This window comes from Cyprinus carpio, chromosome A11 (genome assembly GCF_018340385.1).
Source record: "Cyprinus carpio isolate SPL01 chromosome A11, ASM1834038v1, whole genome shotgun sequence".
Lineage (NCBI taxonomy): Eukaryota > Metazoa > Chordata > Actinopteri > Cypriniformes > Cyprinidae > Cyprinus > Cyprinus carpio.
This window is the reverse complement of record NC_056582.1, coordinates 5,649,892-5,669,194: the sequence shown is the minus strand read 5'-3', so window position 1 is coordinate 5,669,194 and position 19,303 is coordinate 5,649,892. Positions and strand designations below refer to the sequence as shown.

General features: G+C 39.7%; 1 protein-coding gene, 1 non-coding gene and 1 pseudogene across 2 annotated transcripts; 1 reads left to right on the top strand and 2 right to left on the bottom strand.

Annotated features, from left to right (window-relative positions):
• The first annotated feature begins 34 nt into the window (after window positions 1-34).
• Window positions 35-4,046, top strand: LOC109062672 (glycosyltransferase 8 domain-containing protein 1). The gene is made up of 10 exons (XM_042766058.1): window positions 35-255; window positions 479-526; window positions 699-797; window positions 886-1,096; window positions 1,170-1,278; window positions 1,376-1,460; window positions 2,109-2,221; window positions 2,552-2,718; window positions 2,919-3,031; window positions 3,128-4,046. The coding sequence occupies exons 2-10, from the start codon at window positions 511-513 to the stop codon at window positions 3,310-3,312; spliced, it is 1,098 nt and encodes a 365-aa protein (XP_042621992.1). The 5' UTR covers window positions 35-255; window positions 479-510; the 3' UTR covers window positions 3,313-4,046.
• A 405-nt stretch (window positions 4,047-4,451) lies between these two features.
• LOC109062647 overlaps window positions 4,452-19,303 on the bottom strand; it is an 18,556-nt pseudogene continuing 3,704 nt past the window's right edge.
• Window positions 16,915-16,991, bottom strand: LOC122146746. The gene has a single exon (XR_006161267.1). It is a non-coding gene; the product is annotated as a small nucleolar RNA SNORD69 (small nucleolar RNA).

Sequence of the window (19,303 nt, the reverse complement as noted above, 5' to 3'; positions counted from 1 at the left end):
CTATTGGCTCTTGCTGCTGTCAGTCTTTGGAAGGACAAAAACAGACGAGTCAGCACAGGAAAGTTTAGGAGATGTCGGTCACTTAAAAAGATCGACTCGCTGCTGTTGTGCTCGATCACTGTAGCATATGTTTCAGTGAGAGGTCTTCTCGGCCGTGGCGTGTTCTCTGCAGGACTCGAGGGTAACTGGACTTGTTGATGTTGAGTTGGCGTTTTGGATGAAGCGCCAGAGAGTCCAGTCATTATAACAAAACAGGTTTGTACACCGGCAGGTTTCATGGCTTTGCGTTTTAACAGTTTTAAAGTTGCTTCTTTGCCAATTTTTTTTTTTTTTTTTTTGTATATGCAGTGTTTTTTTTTTCCTTGTATGATTTACATTTCAACCGGCTTGTTTTATGCACCACTAAGCCCTCAGTTAAATAAATATTTCTGTTGTTTTCTTTTGCTGTTTACTAATGTTAGTGTTTGTTTTGATCCAGAATTTAAAATCAAGTGCTGCTGATCGAGTGCCATGACTTTACGCAGAGGTGAATATATTTTATACGAGTTAAACACAATATATGTGTATATATTGATATTGATATATACATTGTGTGTACACACACACACACATATATACATATACACACACAAATCAGATTTTTATTTTTTTTAACTTAAATATTTGACAACTTCTATTTGATATCTTGTCTTTCCCAGTGAATGTGGTTATTCTTGTGCTGCTTGTCATCGCCTTTTTAATTATTTTGCATCGAAATCTGCTGAACCTCAATGATTTCCTGAAGCAAGAGAATCAAGGTATGAATATATTCATGTTAGTGAAGTTTAAAAATTTTTTAGCACCATGCAAATGCACCACCTCGCTGATTTTCCTGTGTGTTTGCAGACACAGCTCCTGGGATGGTGCTGCCCTTTGAGACGGACTTCCTGTCGGATCACAAGGTCATCAGGTCAGGAGAGGAGATTCCTGTGGTCATCACCGCTCCAGAAGAGAGACTGGGAGCTGCCGTCACCGCCATGAACAGCATCTACCGCAACAGCAAAGCCAATGTAGTATTCAACATAGTGACACTAAACGAGTCGGTGGTCCATCTTAGGTACACCTTGCTTTACAGCGGTTTGCTAAACAATATAATGTTTCATGATTAACATGATTATTTCTCATTCCAGAACATGGTTGAGTAAGACTGACTTGAAGCACAAAATTATCGTATTTGACCTGAAGATCCTCACGGGAAAGATTTCTACTGATCCTCAGAAGGTGGAGGCAGTGAAGCCGGTAATCAATTGCAAGTGCTTCTATTTAAATAAGAGCGTTTGGTGTTGTGAAAATGGAAATTATGTATCATAACTATGTATGGATCTTATATTTCCAGTTGACCTTTGCTAGATTCTTCATGCCAGTCTTCTTGCCGGATGCAGAGAAAGCAATTTACCTGGATGATGATGTTATTGTACAAGGTAAAGTGTATAATTTTATTGTTTATAAACCCCAGAAGTCTAGGGTTTCGTCCACAGGGGCATAACCAAATTTTTGTCCAATCTAATAGTTTCTCGAATAAGAAAAACACTTCTCCTCGCCTCAATATTTTTTTTTAAATGTATTTTTGAATATGTAACTTTGTTCCACAATGTTCGCAGCAATATTTGAAGGCACTATCACTGCCAAATGTACAGGAATTAGAAGAAGAAGAAAAAATAATAATATAATTACAATTAATTAAAGATTTCCAGAAGTTTTGTACAGCTTAACATAGCTGGACGCGGGTGACACCAGAAGCCAGTCTCATAAAAATGACAAATTTCCACTCTTATGGGAAGAATAACGTGGATATAAAAAGGTCAAAATTGCTGCTATAATTACTGCCAGTTAATTGGTCACACTAAGAATAAAATGCAAATTTCATTGTATTGTGGGATAAAGCTGTATTTACATTTTCCCTTTGGTTTTGTTCCATGTAGTAGGCCATCTGTGTAATGAACATGTACAGAAAATCAGCTTACTGTGAAAGTATGGTGCAGAAATAGTGTGATACTGTGCAGGTTCCATTCAAATACAGTAAGTGACAGTAATAAGCATTGATTGTATTCTTTTTTTCTGTGGTTCAGGGGACATTCAGGAGCTTTTCGACACTAGTATTAAGCCAGGACATGCAGCAGCTTTCTCAGAGGACTGTGACACTGCGTCCTCTAAAGGAATCGTCAGAGGAGCTGGAAATCAGGTACGATCCTACAGTACTCCAGAATTCACACTGTACATAGAACTTCATCAGAATATTATAACTGAGTAGGATGACGAAGATGCATGGAGAACAATGAAAATACAGAATAGGATGTTTTTGTTTTCTTATTTAGACTTATGCAGTATATTTCATTATCCAAATATAGCCATATGGTTTAACACATTTGTTTTCTATATAGTGATTATATACTGTCACTCTAGTATGAAATTATTCATAAGAATTTGGTCATACCGCTCAGCCCCATTTCAAAGAAAGTTTTCAAAACATATATTCCATAACTGGTTTATATATTTATTTTACATGCTGCAGAACAGCTATATTGGTTTTCTGGACTTCAAAAAAGAGGCGATCAAGAAGCTTGGAATGAGAGCGAACACTTGCTCGTTCAATCCTGGAGTCTTTGTGGCCAATTTAACTGAGTGGAAGCAGCAGAATATCACCAGCCAGCTTGAGTTCTGGATGGAGCGCAATGCCAAGTTAGTTTGTGTTCTGTTGTTTTATGTTACTGGAAACTACAACATTCGTTCAAAAAATGTTAAAGATAGCAATTGTCTTTAACATTTCTGTTGAGTCTTTAAGATCTTCAACAAATCTGTTGCCAGTTCTAATCCTCTTTAGTCGAGGTCTATGCCCCTTTGTGGGCTGTTAATGGTTTTGTGGGGTTGTTCTGTTTTAGGGAGGACCTTTACAGTAAGACTTTAGCAGACAGCATCACAACGCCACCTATGCTCATTGTATTCTACAAGCAGCACTCAAACATCGATCCAATGTGGCACGTCCGACACCTCGGTGAGAAAATGATCAAGGCTGAGGTTCATAAACGTAAAGCGCCTATGTAAATCTCTAAGTAACCAATTGTTTTTTTGTGGATATTTATGTTTCTAGGGGTGACTGGAGCTGGTAATCGGTATTCTCCTCAGTTTGTTAAGGCTGCCAAACTTCTCCATTGGAACGGACATTATAAACCTTGGGGAAGATCCTCTACTTTTTCTGATATTTGGGACAAATGGTACATTCCAGATCCCACAGGCAAATTCCACCCAATCCGAAGACATGCTGAGGAAAAATAAACTCTGGTTTGGGCTACATGAAAGGAGGAGGAGGAAAAGTAATCGCTTTGATGGATGGACTCTCTCGCAGATATTTGACCTTGTTCGTAGGGGTTAAAAGGATGTCTGGATGCCAAAATACGGGGCCGCCCTGAAACCTACGAGTACCTAAAATACTGGGACCAACATTGGAACAGAACAACAGCCATGAGGCGTCATTCAACACCAATGCACTACCTCAGCGTTCACTGTCAAATTTTAAAAATAATAACACTAAACCATTTATGGTACAACTTTTAAAATCTTCATTTTGTATGCTACATCCATGCAAGTGTCTAGAATTTTTTTTTAATGGGTGAAACTGTGGACCAACTTCATTCTAAATTGAAATTTCCATTTCATTATTAAATATTTTAGACTCCTTTAGGGCTTTGTTCACTAAAGTTTTGTCATTAATCACTTACTTCGTTCGTCTTCGGAACACAATTTAAGATATTTTGGATAAAAACCAGGAGGCATGTGACTGTCCCATAGACCGCCAAATAAATAACAGTGTCAAGGTCCAGGAAAGTATGAAAAGCATCGTCAGAATAGTCCAGGGATCCTCAAAACTGGACCCCAAGATCCACTTTTCTGCAGAGTTTAGCTCTAACCCTAATCAAACACACCTAAGCAAGCTAATCAGTGTCTTCGAGATCATTAGAAAATCACAGGTAGGTGAGGTTGATCAGGGTTGGAGCTAAACTCTGCAGCACATTGGACCTCCAGGGTAAGATTTGAGGAACCTTGGAATAGTCCATCTGCCATCAGTGATTCAGCCGTAACGTTATGAAGTGAAGATGCGAAGAAAACAAAAATAACGACTCATTCTTGTCGCTTCATGTTACGGCTGAACCACTGATGGCAGATGGAGTATTCTGACAATGCTTTTCTGGACCTTGAATGTAATTTACTAAGTCTATGGTACAGTCTCAACTATAAGCCTCTCGCTCTTCACCCAAAATATCTTAAATTGTGTTCCAAAGATGAACAAAGCTTTTACGGGTTTGGAACGACATGGGGGTAAGTGATTATTAATGACAATTTTCATTTTGAGTTGGAGTAACCTTCTAAGACACAAATCCGTGACAGCTGACATTTCAGAATTTCTGTATTTGACACTACATTTCTATGGATGCATGTTTTGTTTTTTTCTCTCTCTTATCTCCATTTATCAGCTGTTACTCAGCATGCCAACTTCTTGTCCTCAACCCAATGGGGAAAATAAGCCAATTTGTACATACAAAGTATGAATAAAGCTCAGTATGTTTTGTATGCAATGTAAGACTTTTAACCTTTGATTTAGTCAGCTAAATAATACATATTTTATTACGTATTAATACAAACAGACATAAAGATCACATTATGCACTCCAACTGAGTGCCATTTCACAAGCTGATTTCTCTCAGTCCACATGAATCTGTACATGCTGGTGAAATTTTACACGAAATCTGTGTTGAAATCATATGCATCGTCATTGTTGTGCTGCACTGAAGTCAAGTCAATGTTGACGGGGACAAACTTTGCTTTATTAGTTGGTTTGTCTACAGAAGAAGGAAAAAAAACAACAACTAAGACTGACAGAAGACAATTACATTAAAAACAAAGATGAAGTCCATAAATGCAAATCAGAAAAAATACCTTTTCTCTTTTTTGTTGATTTGTGAATCTGTGTCACCATCATTGAAACTAGAGTTTCAACCTCAGGCTGAAAAACAAAAAGTGTGCCAATCAATATTCAACATCAGCCATTGAGCCGAATTCAGAGTACTGAAATCAGTCAAAATAAGATATATGGACAGCAAAACACTGTTGACTTGTCACTCAAATTGTTGAAAAAAAATAAATAAAAATAAATAATATTAATACTAATAATAATACACAATTGCATTTACAGTTGGCATAAAATGAAAGTTCACCCTATTTTGCGAGTGCATGTTATTGGTCTTATTGTGACCGATTCATCCACGCATATGTTTGTTTTTTTAATGTTTGACCTGGTAATGTTTAAACAAAATATCATAAATATATTATAATATCATCAAATGTAAATGACGAGTTGAAATGTTGGACATAATTTAGCACATCAAACTAATCTAATGCCAACATGTTAAATGCCTTTTGGTTACACTTAAAACTAGGACTGGGCGATATATCGCATGCGATTGTCACGCGCATTTCGTCAGTAAAGCCGGTTCCCTGATTACCGCTAAATCGCCATCACCTGCTTTCAAATGGAGCGGCATTTGAATCGCCTTTGATAATGAACGCGATATTGCATAGCTTGTCAGTGAACTATGGCTCTGTCTATTAAATGCCACTCCATCTGAAAGCAGGTGATGGCGATTTATTGCGTGACAATCGCATGCGATATATCGCCCAGCCCTACCTAAAACTGCATTAAAACATTTATCCCAATGCAATGCTTTTGGTATTGTAAAAGCATTACTGCAAACATGAGTTTTACATACTGCAACAAGCCAAAACTATTTTCTGTAGTAACTGACAGCACGAGAGATCTTAAGTTGCATTGAACCCCAAAGATTCCTTCAATGTGCATTCTGAGAAACAATTAAATTGATCTCAGATATGGTTTACGAATATTAAATCTACCGGAGTTTCTGAGATCAGAGTTGGATTAGAAGGTCATCAAAGACTTATGTGAACAACAAACTCATCATTTCTCATCGCCTCTGATGACAGAATTGTGAAGCATCATTACGGATTGATTCGTAGTCTCTCATAGGAAGTACCTCCTCTGTGTTGACGGTCACATCCATCTCCTTCTCATCTGCTTCTTCCTTTGCTGTGGTCGTTATGGTCTCTTTAGTTAGCTCACTGACATTGAGCACACCAGTGGTGGGGCCCCTTGAGTTAAAACTTATACTGCTCGCTAGATTGGGGAAATCGCACACCTGAAGACATGTACACTTTGTTTAATTTCCAAACCACAAAATATCAAAACTGTTCTGATTTGTTCAATAAACTAGCCATTAGAGGGTCAAATCATTCCAATCTCAGACGTACCTTTCATAACATTCTCGTTGCCCTTCCTCACTATGTCCAAATTCAGATCTGACCTCAGTTCAGTCACGATGGCATCAGTGAGGTATTAGGGAAGGCCCTGTTGCTCTGGAGCTCTGCTGTGGTAACTCAGTTTTGGCCTAAAACAACATCACACAAAGCTTAGGAAGACGAGACTACAGGCCAGAACTGCTGATTCAAGTTTAACAGTGTTATTACAGCATCACATCATCTGAAGGTATCTGAAACTCACCCCATCCAGTCGCCGAGGAATGTCATGGCTGCCAGCTCTGTGTTAGGAACGCCTCCTTTCTGCAAGAAGCCTCGTTTTCTGGAAAAGGCGGTCAAAAACTCTACGGAGTTTCTTTAGTCTGGGACATTATACTGTAACATTATCTGAAAGAGACACGTGAGAAAAGATTATCTTATAGTATGAGCTTAAAGAGAAACTAAGCCCCTCAAAAACACAGTAAATTGACCCCTGAAAAAGTATTTCCACTGTTGAAGTTTTGCTATAAGAAATGTCCCTTAATTTTAGAAACTGCCCGATCAATTACCCTGTAGTTTATGTCACAAACTGGCTTATACTGTGGACAGAAGTGATGTTGATGCTTTCAAAATGAATAAATTTCAGCCACTTCCTTTGTAACCAATTCAAGAGAGCATGAAGTCTGAGCGTTAACACAACAAAGGCGTTAGTTGGGTCCCAAATGACACATTATACACTTCCATAGTGTTTTCCTCCATACTGTGGAAGTCAATATGTTCTATCAACTGTTTGGTCACTCTTATTCTTCAGAATTTCTTCTTCCGTGTTAAATAGAAGAAAGAACCTCATACAGGTTTAGAACAACGTAAGGACGAGTAAATGACAGAATTTCCATTTTTGGGTAAAATATATCTTTAAAGCTAACAGACATGAACTTAAACCACAAATCTCCAGTCTTAATGTCATGAGCAGTGATGTTCCTTACATGCTGCTGATTGCACTGTTTGAGCAGAGTCCTGACCGCTTCCAGTGGACTCTCCTCCTTCTCCTCCACCTGCAGGCTTCTGAGGGCCATCGCAACCCCTGGGTTACTGGGAGCCGCCACAGTCCCCGGACTATCAATCATCTTCACCCTCTTAGTAATATGCACTTCCTGCTTACATCTACATGGAGGGGGGAAGAATGTTATTGAGGCGGTACATCAATGCCTTGCAGCAGAAATGCATTGTGGGATATGAAGCTCAGTGTTGGATTGATTGAAGACTTCATGCTTTGGTCAGTCCAATACAGTTCATCATGCTTCAAATTCACATCTGCAAGGACACCAAATAGTGAAGCTGTACCTGGTCACTCCTCTCTGTACACCAACATGACATACTCGGATTTCTTTCAGACCACTGATAATGCTGCTCTTTCCAACATTAGGGAAACCTAAAGTCAAGATAAAAGTAAAATTATTTTTCAAAAGAAAAATGATTTCAGAGTTGGATTATTTGTCATTCGATAATGAACGCGATATTGCGTAGCTTGTCAGTGAACTATGGCTCTGTCTATTAAATGGCGCTCTATCGCGTGACAATCAGCTAGGGCTGGGCGATATATTGAACGATATGATCATGCGTATCTAGTCAGTAAAGCCGGTTCCCTGATTAGTGCTAAATCGCCATCACTTGCTTTCAAATGAAGCGGCATTTAATAGACAGAACCGTAGATCACTGACAAGCTACGCAATATCACGTTCATTATCCCAGATGAATCGCCTTCGATAATCAACGCGATATTGCATACCTTGCCAGTGAACTACAGCTCTGTCTATTAAATGCCGCTCCATTTGAAAGCAGGTGATGGCGATTTAGTGGTAATCACGGAACCAGATTTACTGACTAGATACGCATGATCATATCGTTAGATATATCGCCCAGCCCTACTTAAAACTGCATTAAAACATTTATCCCAATGCAATGCTTTGTGGTATTGTAAAAGCATTACTGTAAACATGAGTTTTACATACTGCAACAAGCCAAAACTATTTTCTGTAGTAACTGACAGCACGAGAGATCTTAAGTTGCATTGAACCCCAAAGATTCCTTCAATGTGCATTCTGAGAAACAATTAAATTTATCTCAGATATGGTTTATGAATATTAAATCTACCGGAGTTTCTGAGATCAGAGTTGGATTAGAAGGTCATCAAAGACTTATGTGAACAACAAACTCATCATTTCTCATCGCCTCTGATTACAGAATTGTGAAGCATCATTACTGATCGATTCGTAGTCTCTCATAGGAAGTACCTCCTCTGTGTTGACGGTCACATCCATCTCCTTCTCATCTGCTTCTTCCTTTGCTGTGGTTGTTATGGTCTCTTTACTTACAGGGTTCCCACTCTTTCATGAACACCAGATTCAAGGACTTTCAAGGACTTTTTAAAGTACCATTTTATTAAATCAAGCACCTTTGAAATTCACACCCCCAGCACACAACATCATGAAAGTCCTTACTGTACTTACCATTTCACTTACACTTAATACTTACATAAAAAAATGTCAGAGTAATAATGAGTTTTGAATGTGTAGGTTTTATAAATTTAAACCGTTTTAGACAGTCGTGTTTAAAGGACTTAATTTAATACTGCTAATATTCAAATGCAGTTTCTGAAATATTGATAAAAATGCATTACACTGGTTTTTGCTGTAGTTCTTGTACAAAATTTACGAGTTTTTAAATTAAGAATGTCTCAATTTTTTAATTAATAAAAAAGCTGCTAAATGTTGTTATAACATTTATTAAAATTATTTTGTAAATCTCATTTTATTGTAAATGCCATTGAATTTGCACTTTCCCGGCATTGAGACTGATAGCCTAATTAGCACTGCTTCTCCATAGGTTAATGCGCTAGACTTTGGGATTGGGTTCCCGCGGGACGCAAATCTCCGGTTAGGGTAAAACCCCCGCTACCGAGATTTGCCAATTTAAATACCCCGCATATTGATAGCGGCTCACTGATGTGCGAAAATTATATGCCATATATGGGAGCAGGACACACATTGCAGGAACGCGGGAGGTAGGGTACAAAGGGGCTAAAGGCACACCTTAAGAAAAACTGTGCTATTCACTGCGCCTAAAATATGTTATATTTCAAAATAATACATACAAAATAATAAATACAAAAAATATGTTTGTATTGACTATTAACGGAGCAACTGATTTTGTGTGAAAATAAACAATTCAAGTTATTTGTTTTGTTTAAAAATCCTATAAATATATGAGGTGGCAAGAGGGGCCTTTTACCCAACACGGGGGAAGAGGCACCCCAGCACGAGGTAAAAGGCCCACAGAGGACCATAGATACAATACCTTAAGCTAAAATAATGTTGTTGTTTTTTTTGTTTGTTTGTTTTTTTTTAATAATGTTTAAGTTAATACTTCAAAACATTCACTTTCGCAGAGTTTGCAAAAAAAATATAAATTATTTTTTGTTCAGTCTGCATATAGCCGTTTTGTGGCATATCGCCGACAATAACTTAAATTACACTTTCAGTTTTGATCGTACAGGTAAGAGCAATACATCAATAGAATCTGTAAAAGGGTCTACTTTTATTTGTATACACACATAATAAGAAAACTTTGGGCATTTATAAAATAAAGAAAACAAACAGAGTGCACTGTCTGCAGCCTTTGTCTGCGTGATCTTCATTTAGGAATACGTTATTAAAATGAACTGAAACTTAACAAATACTCTACAAAGAGATATGAGAGATATTTCTATAGAAATCTTGACATGTCTACTTTTAAACTAAGCAAGTCTTATCGACAACAAATATTAAGTAATAAAGTAATCCATATGAAACCAACACGATGTCGCGGGTCGGGGTTTTTTCCAACCCGCGGGTCCCGCTTTTATGAAATTATTTGGCCCGCCCCAACCCATCCCTGCAAATAAAGTAAAATTTCCTTACCCGCCCCAACCCGACCCGCAGGTTATGAGGCAGCCTATTATGATTCAGCTATCAAACTGTCCAGCTATTTCACTTCAGCACCGCATTTCTCACACACGCGCGCGAGGATTAGCGCATGTAGCCGGTGAAGTCTCTATCCACAAACAGACGTCGTACATTGTCTGCAGATATAAGGGTTTTTCATTGCACTTTAAAAAGTAATCTGAACGGCCTATATATGTGCAATATTTTAAACGAGCCCTCACTAACTGAGTTTAATGCCACAGTTATGTTAGAATGCATCTCATTCTTGTTTCTGTGGCGGGGTGCGTCGAGCTCGTCATGAGGCGTGCGGTCCGGAGCGTTGTATGACTGATGCATCAGTTCAATTCAACACTACCTTCAAATATATGAACTTACCTGTTTTGAATAGCCTACTTTATATTTGACGTGTTTGTTTATGTCCAATATTAGTGTTAAACTATTGAAATGAAATCTACTATTGATTTTCACCATTGACTGACTTTGCAGAACATTTAGACTGATAACTTACGTGCGCAGATGCGGCAAATTTGTCACAGGAGACGCGATATGACAGTTGCGTCCGACTATATATGAACTAGCTGTTTTAAATACAGTATTTTTATATTTAACGTTAGTTTATCAGTATGTTTGAAAGTATATATATATATATATATATATGTATATATATATATATATATATATATATATATATATATATATTTTTTTTTTTTTTTTTTTTTTTTTTTTGATTATTGGTGATTCTGGCTCTCTCTCGGGCACCTGCGCGGTTTAAAACACCAAATACTTATGCTACGACAAGAACAAAGAGTCTCTCTCTTGCTCCACCCATGCACGATAATATCGTGTATCGTCGATCTGATCTGATTTGAAAAATTACCATATCGCCCAACACTACAATATGTTTTTTGTTGTTGTTGTTGTTTTGTTATTAATGACCCGCCCCAACACGCCCCGCGAATAAAGTTACAATTTCTTTACCCGCCCCAACCCGACCCGCGGGTAACCCGCGCATCACTACGCCCACGCGCTATAGATATATAAACATCCATGTGAAGCACGCGGCGCTTAAACATTATTAATATCATGTTTTTTAAATATGATGGTTTCATTCTAAACATGGTGATTATCTCCAAGAAGGACACCCAACATAATATGGTATTTAGCATCTGAATCTAACCATATCATGTCAACAAATGGAAAAGTCAGCAGTCTATTAATTATCATGTTAATCACGCTACACAGCGGGGGCGCTTTTTACCCCAAATACCATACATTTACATATTCTTTCATTTAAAAAGCGTTGCTTTAATTATCATAATCAAAAATCATAAAGAAGACCTTTGTCTCAAAATATATGCATTGATTTTACTTATTCTCATTTGCTACTTAAATCAACAACATTTAAAAAAAAAAATATATATATATATATATATTAGATCAAGCAAGCACAGAATCAACTTTGCGCTGCTGCGTGCGATCGTGTCAGATATCAGATAACCCCCCGTGTTTTGTTCTGTTTTTGACAGAAGCACATATCGGACAATTTTAAAAATATCAGCATAAACAAAACTGATTTCAAATTTAATTTAAGCACTTTCAAGGACCTATGTTAGTTTTCAAGTACTTTCCAGGCCTTGAATCCATATGTCTGAAATTCAAGTACTTTCAAGTACTTTCAAGAAGCGTGGGAACCCTGTACTTAGCTCACTGACATTGAGCACACCAGTGGTGGGGCCCCTTGAGTTAAAACTTATACTGCTCGCTAGATTGGGGGAAATCGCACACCTGAAGACATGTACACTTTGTTTAATTTCCAAACCACAAAATATCAAAACTGTTCTGATTTGTTCAATAAACTAGCCATTAGAGGGTCAAATCATTCCAATCTCAGACGTACCTTTCATAACATTCTCGTTGCCCTTCCTCACTATGTCCAAATTCAGATCTGACCTCAGTTCAGTCACGATGGCATCAGTGAGGTATGAGGGAAGGCCCTGGTGCTCTGGAGCTCTGCTGTGGTAACTCAGTTTTGGCCTAAAACAACATCACACAAAGCTTAGGAAGACAAGAGACTACAGGCCAGAACTGCTGATTCAAGTTTAACAGTGTTATTACAGCATCACATCATCTGAAGGTATCTGAAACTCACCCCGTCCAGTCGCTGAGGAATGTCATGGCTGCCAGCTCTGTGTTAGGAACGCCTCCTTTCTGCAAGAAGCCTCGTTTTCTGGAAAAGGCGGTCAAAAACTCTACGGAGTTTCTTTAGTCTGGGACATTATACTGTAACATTATCTGAAAGAGACACGTGAGAAAAGATTATCTTATAGTATGAGCTTAAAGAGAAACTAAGCCCCTCAAAAACACAGTAAATTGACCCCGAAAAAGTATTTCCACTGTTGAAGTTTTGCTATAAGAAATGTCCCTTAATTTTAGAAACTGCCCGATCAATTACCCTGTAGTTTATGTCACAAACTGGCTTATACTGTGGACAGAAGTGATGTTGATGCTTTCAAAATGAATAAATTTCAGCCACTTCCTTTGTAACCAATTCAAGAGAGCATGAAGTCTGAGCGTTAACACAACAAAGGCGTTAGTTGGGTCCCAAATGACACACTATACACTTCCATAGTGTTTTCCTCCATACTGTGGAAGACAATATGTTCTATCTACTGTTTGGTCACTCTTATTCTTCAGAATTTCTTCTTCCGTGTTAAATAGAAGAAAGAACCTCATACAGGTTTAGAACAACGTAAGGACGAGTAAATGACAGAATTTCCATTTTAGTGTGAAATGTATCTTTAATGTATCTTTAAAGCTAACAGACAAGACCAAGATGGCGGCGCGTACACATCGCGAGGCTCAGCGTCTCTCCAGTTTTTGCAATTTTGCAGTATTTTTCCTGCTCATCTCGGGTCTGTTCGTACTGAACAGCTTTGCTTTAACATCATACACCCGACGGGAGTTTTTGGATATCGGTAAGGACTTTTCCAACAGTTTTATCACCAATCTTCGACTCATCCCTGAGATCGCCAGAACACCCGAGGCTTCGCACTCTACCCGGCCGGGCGGAAGTGCTCGCAGGCGGCGTCGAGATCGTAAACAAAGGCGGGGGAAGCGCGGAGGTCTAAGAGCTAAGCTAAAGCTAACACCGATCCGGCTCTCTTTACCAAGCATTTTCCTCGCTAATGTGCGGTCACTGGTGAACAAAATGGATGAGTTACGACTTCGCATCACCCACAGTAAGAGACTTTTGGACTGCAATGTCATGGTTTTCACAGAAACATGGCTACACAACGACGTATCCGATAATGCTATTGAGCTAGCCGGACGCTACACGCTCCGGGCAGATAGAATAGCTAGATGACTCCGGCAAGACAAGAGGTGGTGGATTGTGCATTTATGTTAACAAAGCTTGGTGTACGAACACTGTCATTGTTGGGAGACACTGCTCAGCTAACCTAGAGTTTCTCATGGTTAAATGTAGACCTTTTTATCTGCCGCGGGAGTTCAATTCCACCATAATAACTGCAGTCTATATTCCACCGGATGCTAATGCCAAGCTTGCTTTGAACGAACTTCATGCAGCCATTAGAAAACAACAGACTGCTCACCCGAAGGCTGCTTTTATTGTCGCGGGTGATTTTTAATCACTGCAAATTAAAGACAGTGCTCCCCAAAATTTCACCAGCATGTTTCCTGCCACACCAGAGGAGACAAAACTTTGGATCATGTTTACACAAACATTGATGGAGCTTACACCCGCGACCCCCCTCCCCCACCTCGGACAGTCTGATCACCTTTCTTTGTTTCTCATCCCCAAGTATTCACCCCTCATCAACCGTGTGAAGCCATCAGTGAGAACTATCAAAGTGTGGCCAGCTGGAGCAGACTCTTTACTTCAGGACAGGTTTCAACACACGGACTGGAGTATGTTTGCTTCTCAGGCTGCCTGTGGCTCTCACACGGACATCGACATCTATACCTCCTGTGTACTGACTTACATCAACACCACCATTGACAGTGTTACATCAGGAAAACAGATCACAACATACCCTAATCAGAAGCCATGGATGAACAAGGAGGTGCGAATTCTGCTGAAAGCCCGCAACACTGCCTTCAGGTCAGATGACGTGCAGGCCTACAGTAAATTCAGGGCTAACCTGAAAAGGGGCATCAAAAAGGCCAAGTACTGCTACAAGCTGAAGGTAGAGGAACACTTTTTCCAACTCTGACCCCCGACGCATGTGGCAGGGCATCCAGGCCATCAGTGACTACAAACCAAGCAACTCCACTCCAACGGTCACGGACGTCTCCTTCCTTAACGAGCTAAATGACTTTTATGCTCGCTTCAACAGCGACAGCAAGGAGACGGCCACCAAAACCACACATTCAGCAGATCACCAACCTCTCAAACTCACCCCCTCAGATGTCCACACTGCATTAAGCCGGATCAACGCACACAAGGCTGCCGGCCCGGACGGCATTCCTGGACGTGTGCTTAGAGCATGTGCAGAGCAGCTTGCAGGGGTCTTCACAGACATTTTCAACCTGTCCCTCACCCAAGCAACTGTGCCAACATGTTTTAAGTCCACATCCATTGTGCCAGTACCGAAACACTCCTCCCCAATGTGCCTGAATGACTATCGCCCTGTAGCACTCACACCCATCATTATGAAGTGCTTTGAGCGATTGGTCCTAGCACACCTCAAAGACTGCCTCCCACCCACACTGGACCCACATCAATTTGCCTACCGCAGAAACAGGAGCACAGAGGATGCAGTATGCACAGTAATGCACTCTGCACTCACACACCTGGACAATAACAACACGTATGTACGGATGTTGTTTGTTGACTTCAGTTCAGCATTTAACACCGTCATTCCCTCCAAGCTGACCACAAAACTTGGAGACCTGGACATTAACACCTCCCTCTGCAACTGGATCATGGACTTTCTGACCAACAGGCCTCAGCATGTTCGGTCAGGCCAGACCCACTCCACCACCATCACACTTAACACCGGCGTACCACAGGGCTGTGTGCTGAGCCCATTCCTCTACTCCCTCTACACCCACGACTGCAAGCCTGTGCATGGATCCAACTCCATTATTAAGTTTGCAGACGACACCACGGTGATTGGCCTCATCAGTGACAACGATGAGACTGCCTACAGGGAGGAGGTTCAGCACCTGTCCACATGGTGCACTGACAATAACCTGCTCCTTAACACCAGTAAAACAAAGGAGCTCATTGTGGACTTCAGGGAAGAAGAAAGGAAGCATGCATGACCCCATCCACATTAACGGGTTGGTTGTTGAACGTGTCTCCAGCTTCAAGTTCCTGGGAACCACCATCACGGAGGACCTGTCCTGGACCACAAACACCTCCAGCCTGGTCAAGAAGGCTCACCAACGCCTATTCTTCCTCAGAACACTGAAGAAGAACCAACTGTCTTCAGCCATAGTGGTGAACTTTTACCGGTGTGCGATCGAGAGCATCCTGACCAGCTGCATCACAGTCTGGTATGGGAACTGCACGGTGGCTGACCGCAAAGCACTGCAGAGGGTGGTGAAAACTGCCCAACGCATCACAGGGACACCACTTCCTGCTATTGAGGACTTCCAGAGGAAACGCTGTGTACGTCGAGCTCGCAGCATTCTTAAGGACTCCTCTCACCCTGACCATGGACTGTTTAACCTCCTGCCCTCCGGGAGGCGCTTCAGGAGCCTCCGGACAAGGACCAGCAGATCCAGGAACAGCTTTTTCCCTACAGCTGTCTCCTTGCTGAACTCTGCCCTCTGACACCACCCACACCATACACACAGACTCCTCCCCCACTTCATCACTACATCTGACTGATTTATTTATTTATTTATTTACAACAAGCAAAAACAGCAAATTTGCTATTACTTGCACTACTGTCTGTTCATCCAGAACACTGAATAACCCATTTGCACACTGAAATATTTTCTATGCACTTTACTTTCCATTGCAATAGTTTAAATTGTTCATATGTTCATAGTTCTGCCTATAGTGTACATACACTTCACATATTTCATCTGTATAATATGTTCATAGTACACCTATCTGTATATCATGCTGATAGTATTTAAAATCTGTAAATTTTGTCCATAATACTTATCTGTATAGTTATTGTACATATTTGTAGACCTTGTATATTCTGTACTTACTGCTTATTGCACTTCTGGTTAGATGCTAACTGCATTTCGTTGCCTTGTACCTTACATGTGCAGTGACAATAAAGTTGAATCTAATCTAATCTAATCTAATGAACTTAAACCACAAATCTCCAGTTTTAATGTCATGAGCAGTGATGTTCCTTACATGCTGCTGATTGCACTGTTTGAGCAGAGTCCTGACCGCTTCCAGTGGACTCTCCTCCTTCTCCTCCACCTGAAGGCTTCTGAGGGCCATTGCAACCCCTGGGTTACTGGGAGCCGCCACAATCCCCGGACTATCAATCATCTTCACCCTCTTAGTAATATGCAATTCCTGCTTACATCTACATGGAGGGGGGAAGAATGTTATTGAGGCGGTACATCAATGCCTTGCAGCAGAAATGCATTGTGGGATATGAAGCTCAGTGTTGGATTGATTGAATACTTCATGCTTTGGTCAGTCCAATACAGTTCATCATGCTTCAAATTCACATCTGCAAGGACACCAAATAGTGAAGCTTTACCTGGTCACTCCTCTCTGTACACCAACATGACATACTCGGATTTCTTTCAGACTATTGATGATGCTGCTCTTTCCAACATTAGGGAAACCTAAAGTCAAGATAAAAATCAAACATTTTTTCAAAAGAAAAATGATTTCAGAGTTGGATTATTTGTCAGCAATGCCTCATTCGGTTACTGTGGTCCATACAAATGACAAGAAATCTTACAGACAACACCAACTTTAAGCATGGTCTCAGCATCCTTCTTGTCAGCCAAATCAGTAAGTGTCTGTAAGAGACAGTCTCTTCCAAAACATGAAGCCGCTCTGCTGTGATCCAGAACTGCATTAATTCCTCTCTGCTTCCTCTGTTGCTGTAAAATAGAGATTCTGAGATGACAATATCTGCCAAGCTTTGAAATCCATTTCTTTGTTGTTTTTTGGCTAAACTGTGTATATGGGGTCATTAAATTTCTTTTTCTCATGAAATCAATGTTTCTTTAGCAAGGAGACATTCAGTTGATACAGTGTCAATAAAGACATTTATATTGTTTCAAAGGATTTCTAAAGTGAGCATTTCGTTCGAAAACACACACACACACAAAAAAAATCTTACTGACCCCAAACTATTAATTGGTAGTATCCGATCAATTCTGCATAGATTAAAAAGTTTTTTTTCCTTATTACATATCCCGTTTAATTTGCTGCATTTTGGGATCACATACACATACCACAGTTCTGTCCTGTAGCTGCATTGAAGCTTTGAAGAGAAAAGTTGGACACTCAGCTTCAAGATACCGAAACCATTTCTCTACGTTTTCTTTAGGAACAAGATCTAAAAAGTAAAAACAGACTTTAATAACCAATTTCCATCTTGGAAACTTCATGACTTGAAGTGTAATGCAAATGCGTAATGCTGTCTACCTATTTTGTTCAATATGAACAAGAGTTTTTTCTTTCCCTCGTGTTTCAGGACGGTTTCCTCCGGCTGAGGACAGCAGCAGCCCAGAGGATCTCTGGCATCCAAAACCTCCACTATCACGTCAGATTCCTCAATCACCTGCACAAGAGTACAAGCCATTCTAATATCAACCTTGTGATTTACAACTCTGGCCATGCTAGAGAAATCACAGATTTAAGAGTATATTATTGTCAAGTGGTGGCCATGTTATGCTGGATATCAGTTAGTCAACTTGCCTTGTTCAGCTGGCAGCATTTGAATGTTCTAGTGCTTCTCTCTTTAACTACTGCAGCCTTTGCTTCTTTAGCTTTGGCCACCTGCAAATAAACAAAGTTAGCAGTGTTGCTAGAGCCAGTAAGCTATAATAACCATTTCTACATGTCTTACCTTTTTAGCTTTCTTAGTTGCAGGTTTGTCTCCAGCACTGGCTGCTTCTTTCCTCTTTGCAGCTGTTTTGCAATCTTGTTTTGCTCTTTCAGAGTTTCAAGCTTTAAGAACAACACACAATGCCCAACAGTTTAGTGCAAAGATGCATGTTTCAGTAACACATGTACCAAACACTGTGATGTCCAGTTATTAACTGTGCAGTGAATAAGTAATATGGAAAAAATGTGGTTTTGCAGTCTCTGTAGTTTTGGTAATGATCATACCTCCTGTTTTCTCTGCTCAGCTTCTCGAAGCACTTCCTCTTTAAAAGGTGCACTGTTTGGTACTCCAATATCTTTCTTCGGCTTTCGGCTTATCCCTTTCTTCTTTGCTTCTTTCCGTAATTTACGGTTAATGTTCCCGAACCTTACAAGAGAGGAGGAGTAATAGATTTAGACACATAAGGCATCCAGGACACACACACACATAAGCATACACACTACCATTAAAAGAAGTCGGTTACACTCAAGGATGCATTTATTTGATCAAAAATATAGTAATATTGTGAAATTGTGTTACAATTTTAAATAACTTTTCTATTTGAATATTTTTTAAAATGTAATGTATTCCTGTGCAGGCGAAGCTGAATTACAGCTGCTATTGAGCCAGACTTCATTCTAATAATGCTGATTTGCTGCTTAAAAAACATTTATCATCATCACACTTGTGGAAACCATGACACATTTTTTTTCAGGATTCTTTGATGAATATTAAGTTCAAAGGAACAGGATTTATTTGAGGAACAGGATTTATTTGAAATAGAAATATTTTGTAACAATGTAAAATTCTTTACTTCCATTTTTTATCAATTCAGTGCATCCTTGCTGAAAAAATAAATTCTTAAAAAAAAAAAAAAACCATACTGTCCCCAAATTTTGCAGTTTGATATATATGCATACCAGTGTAATACAG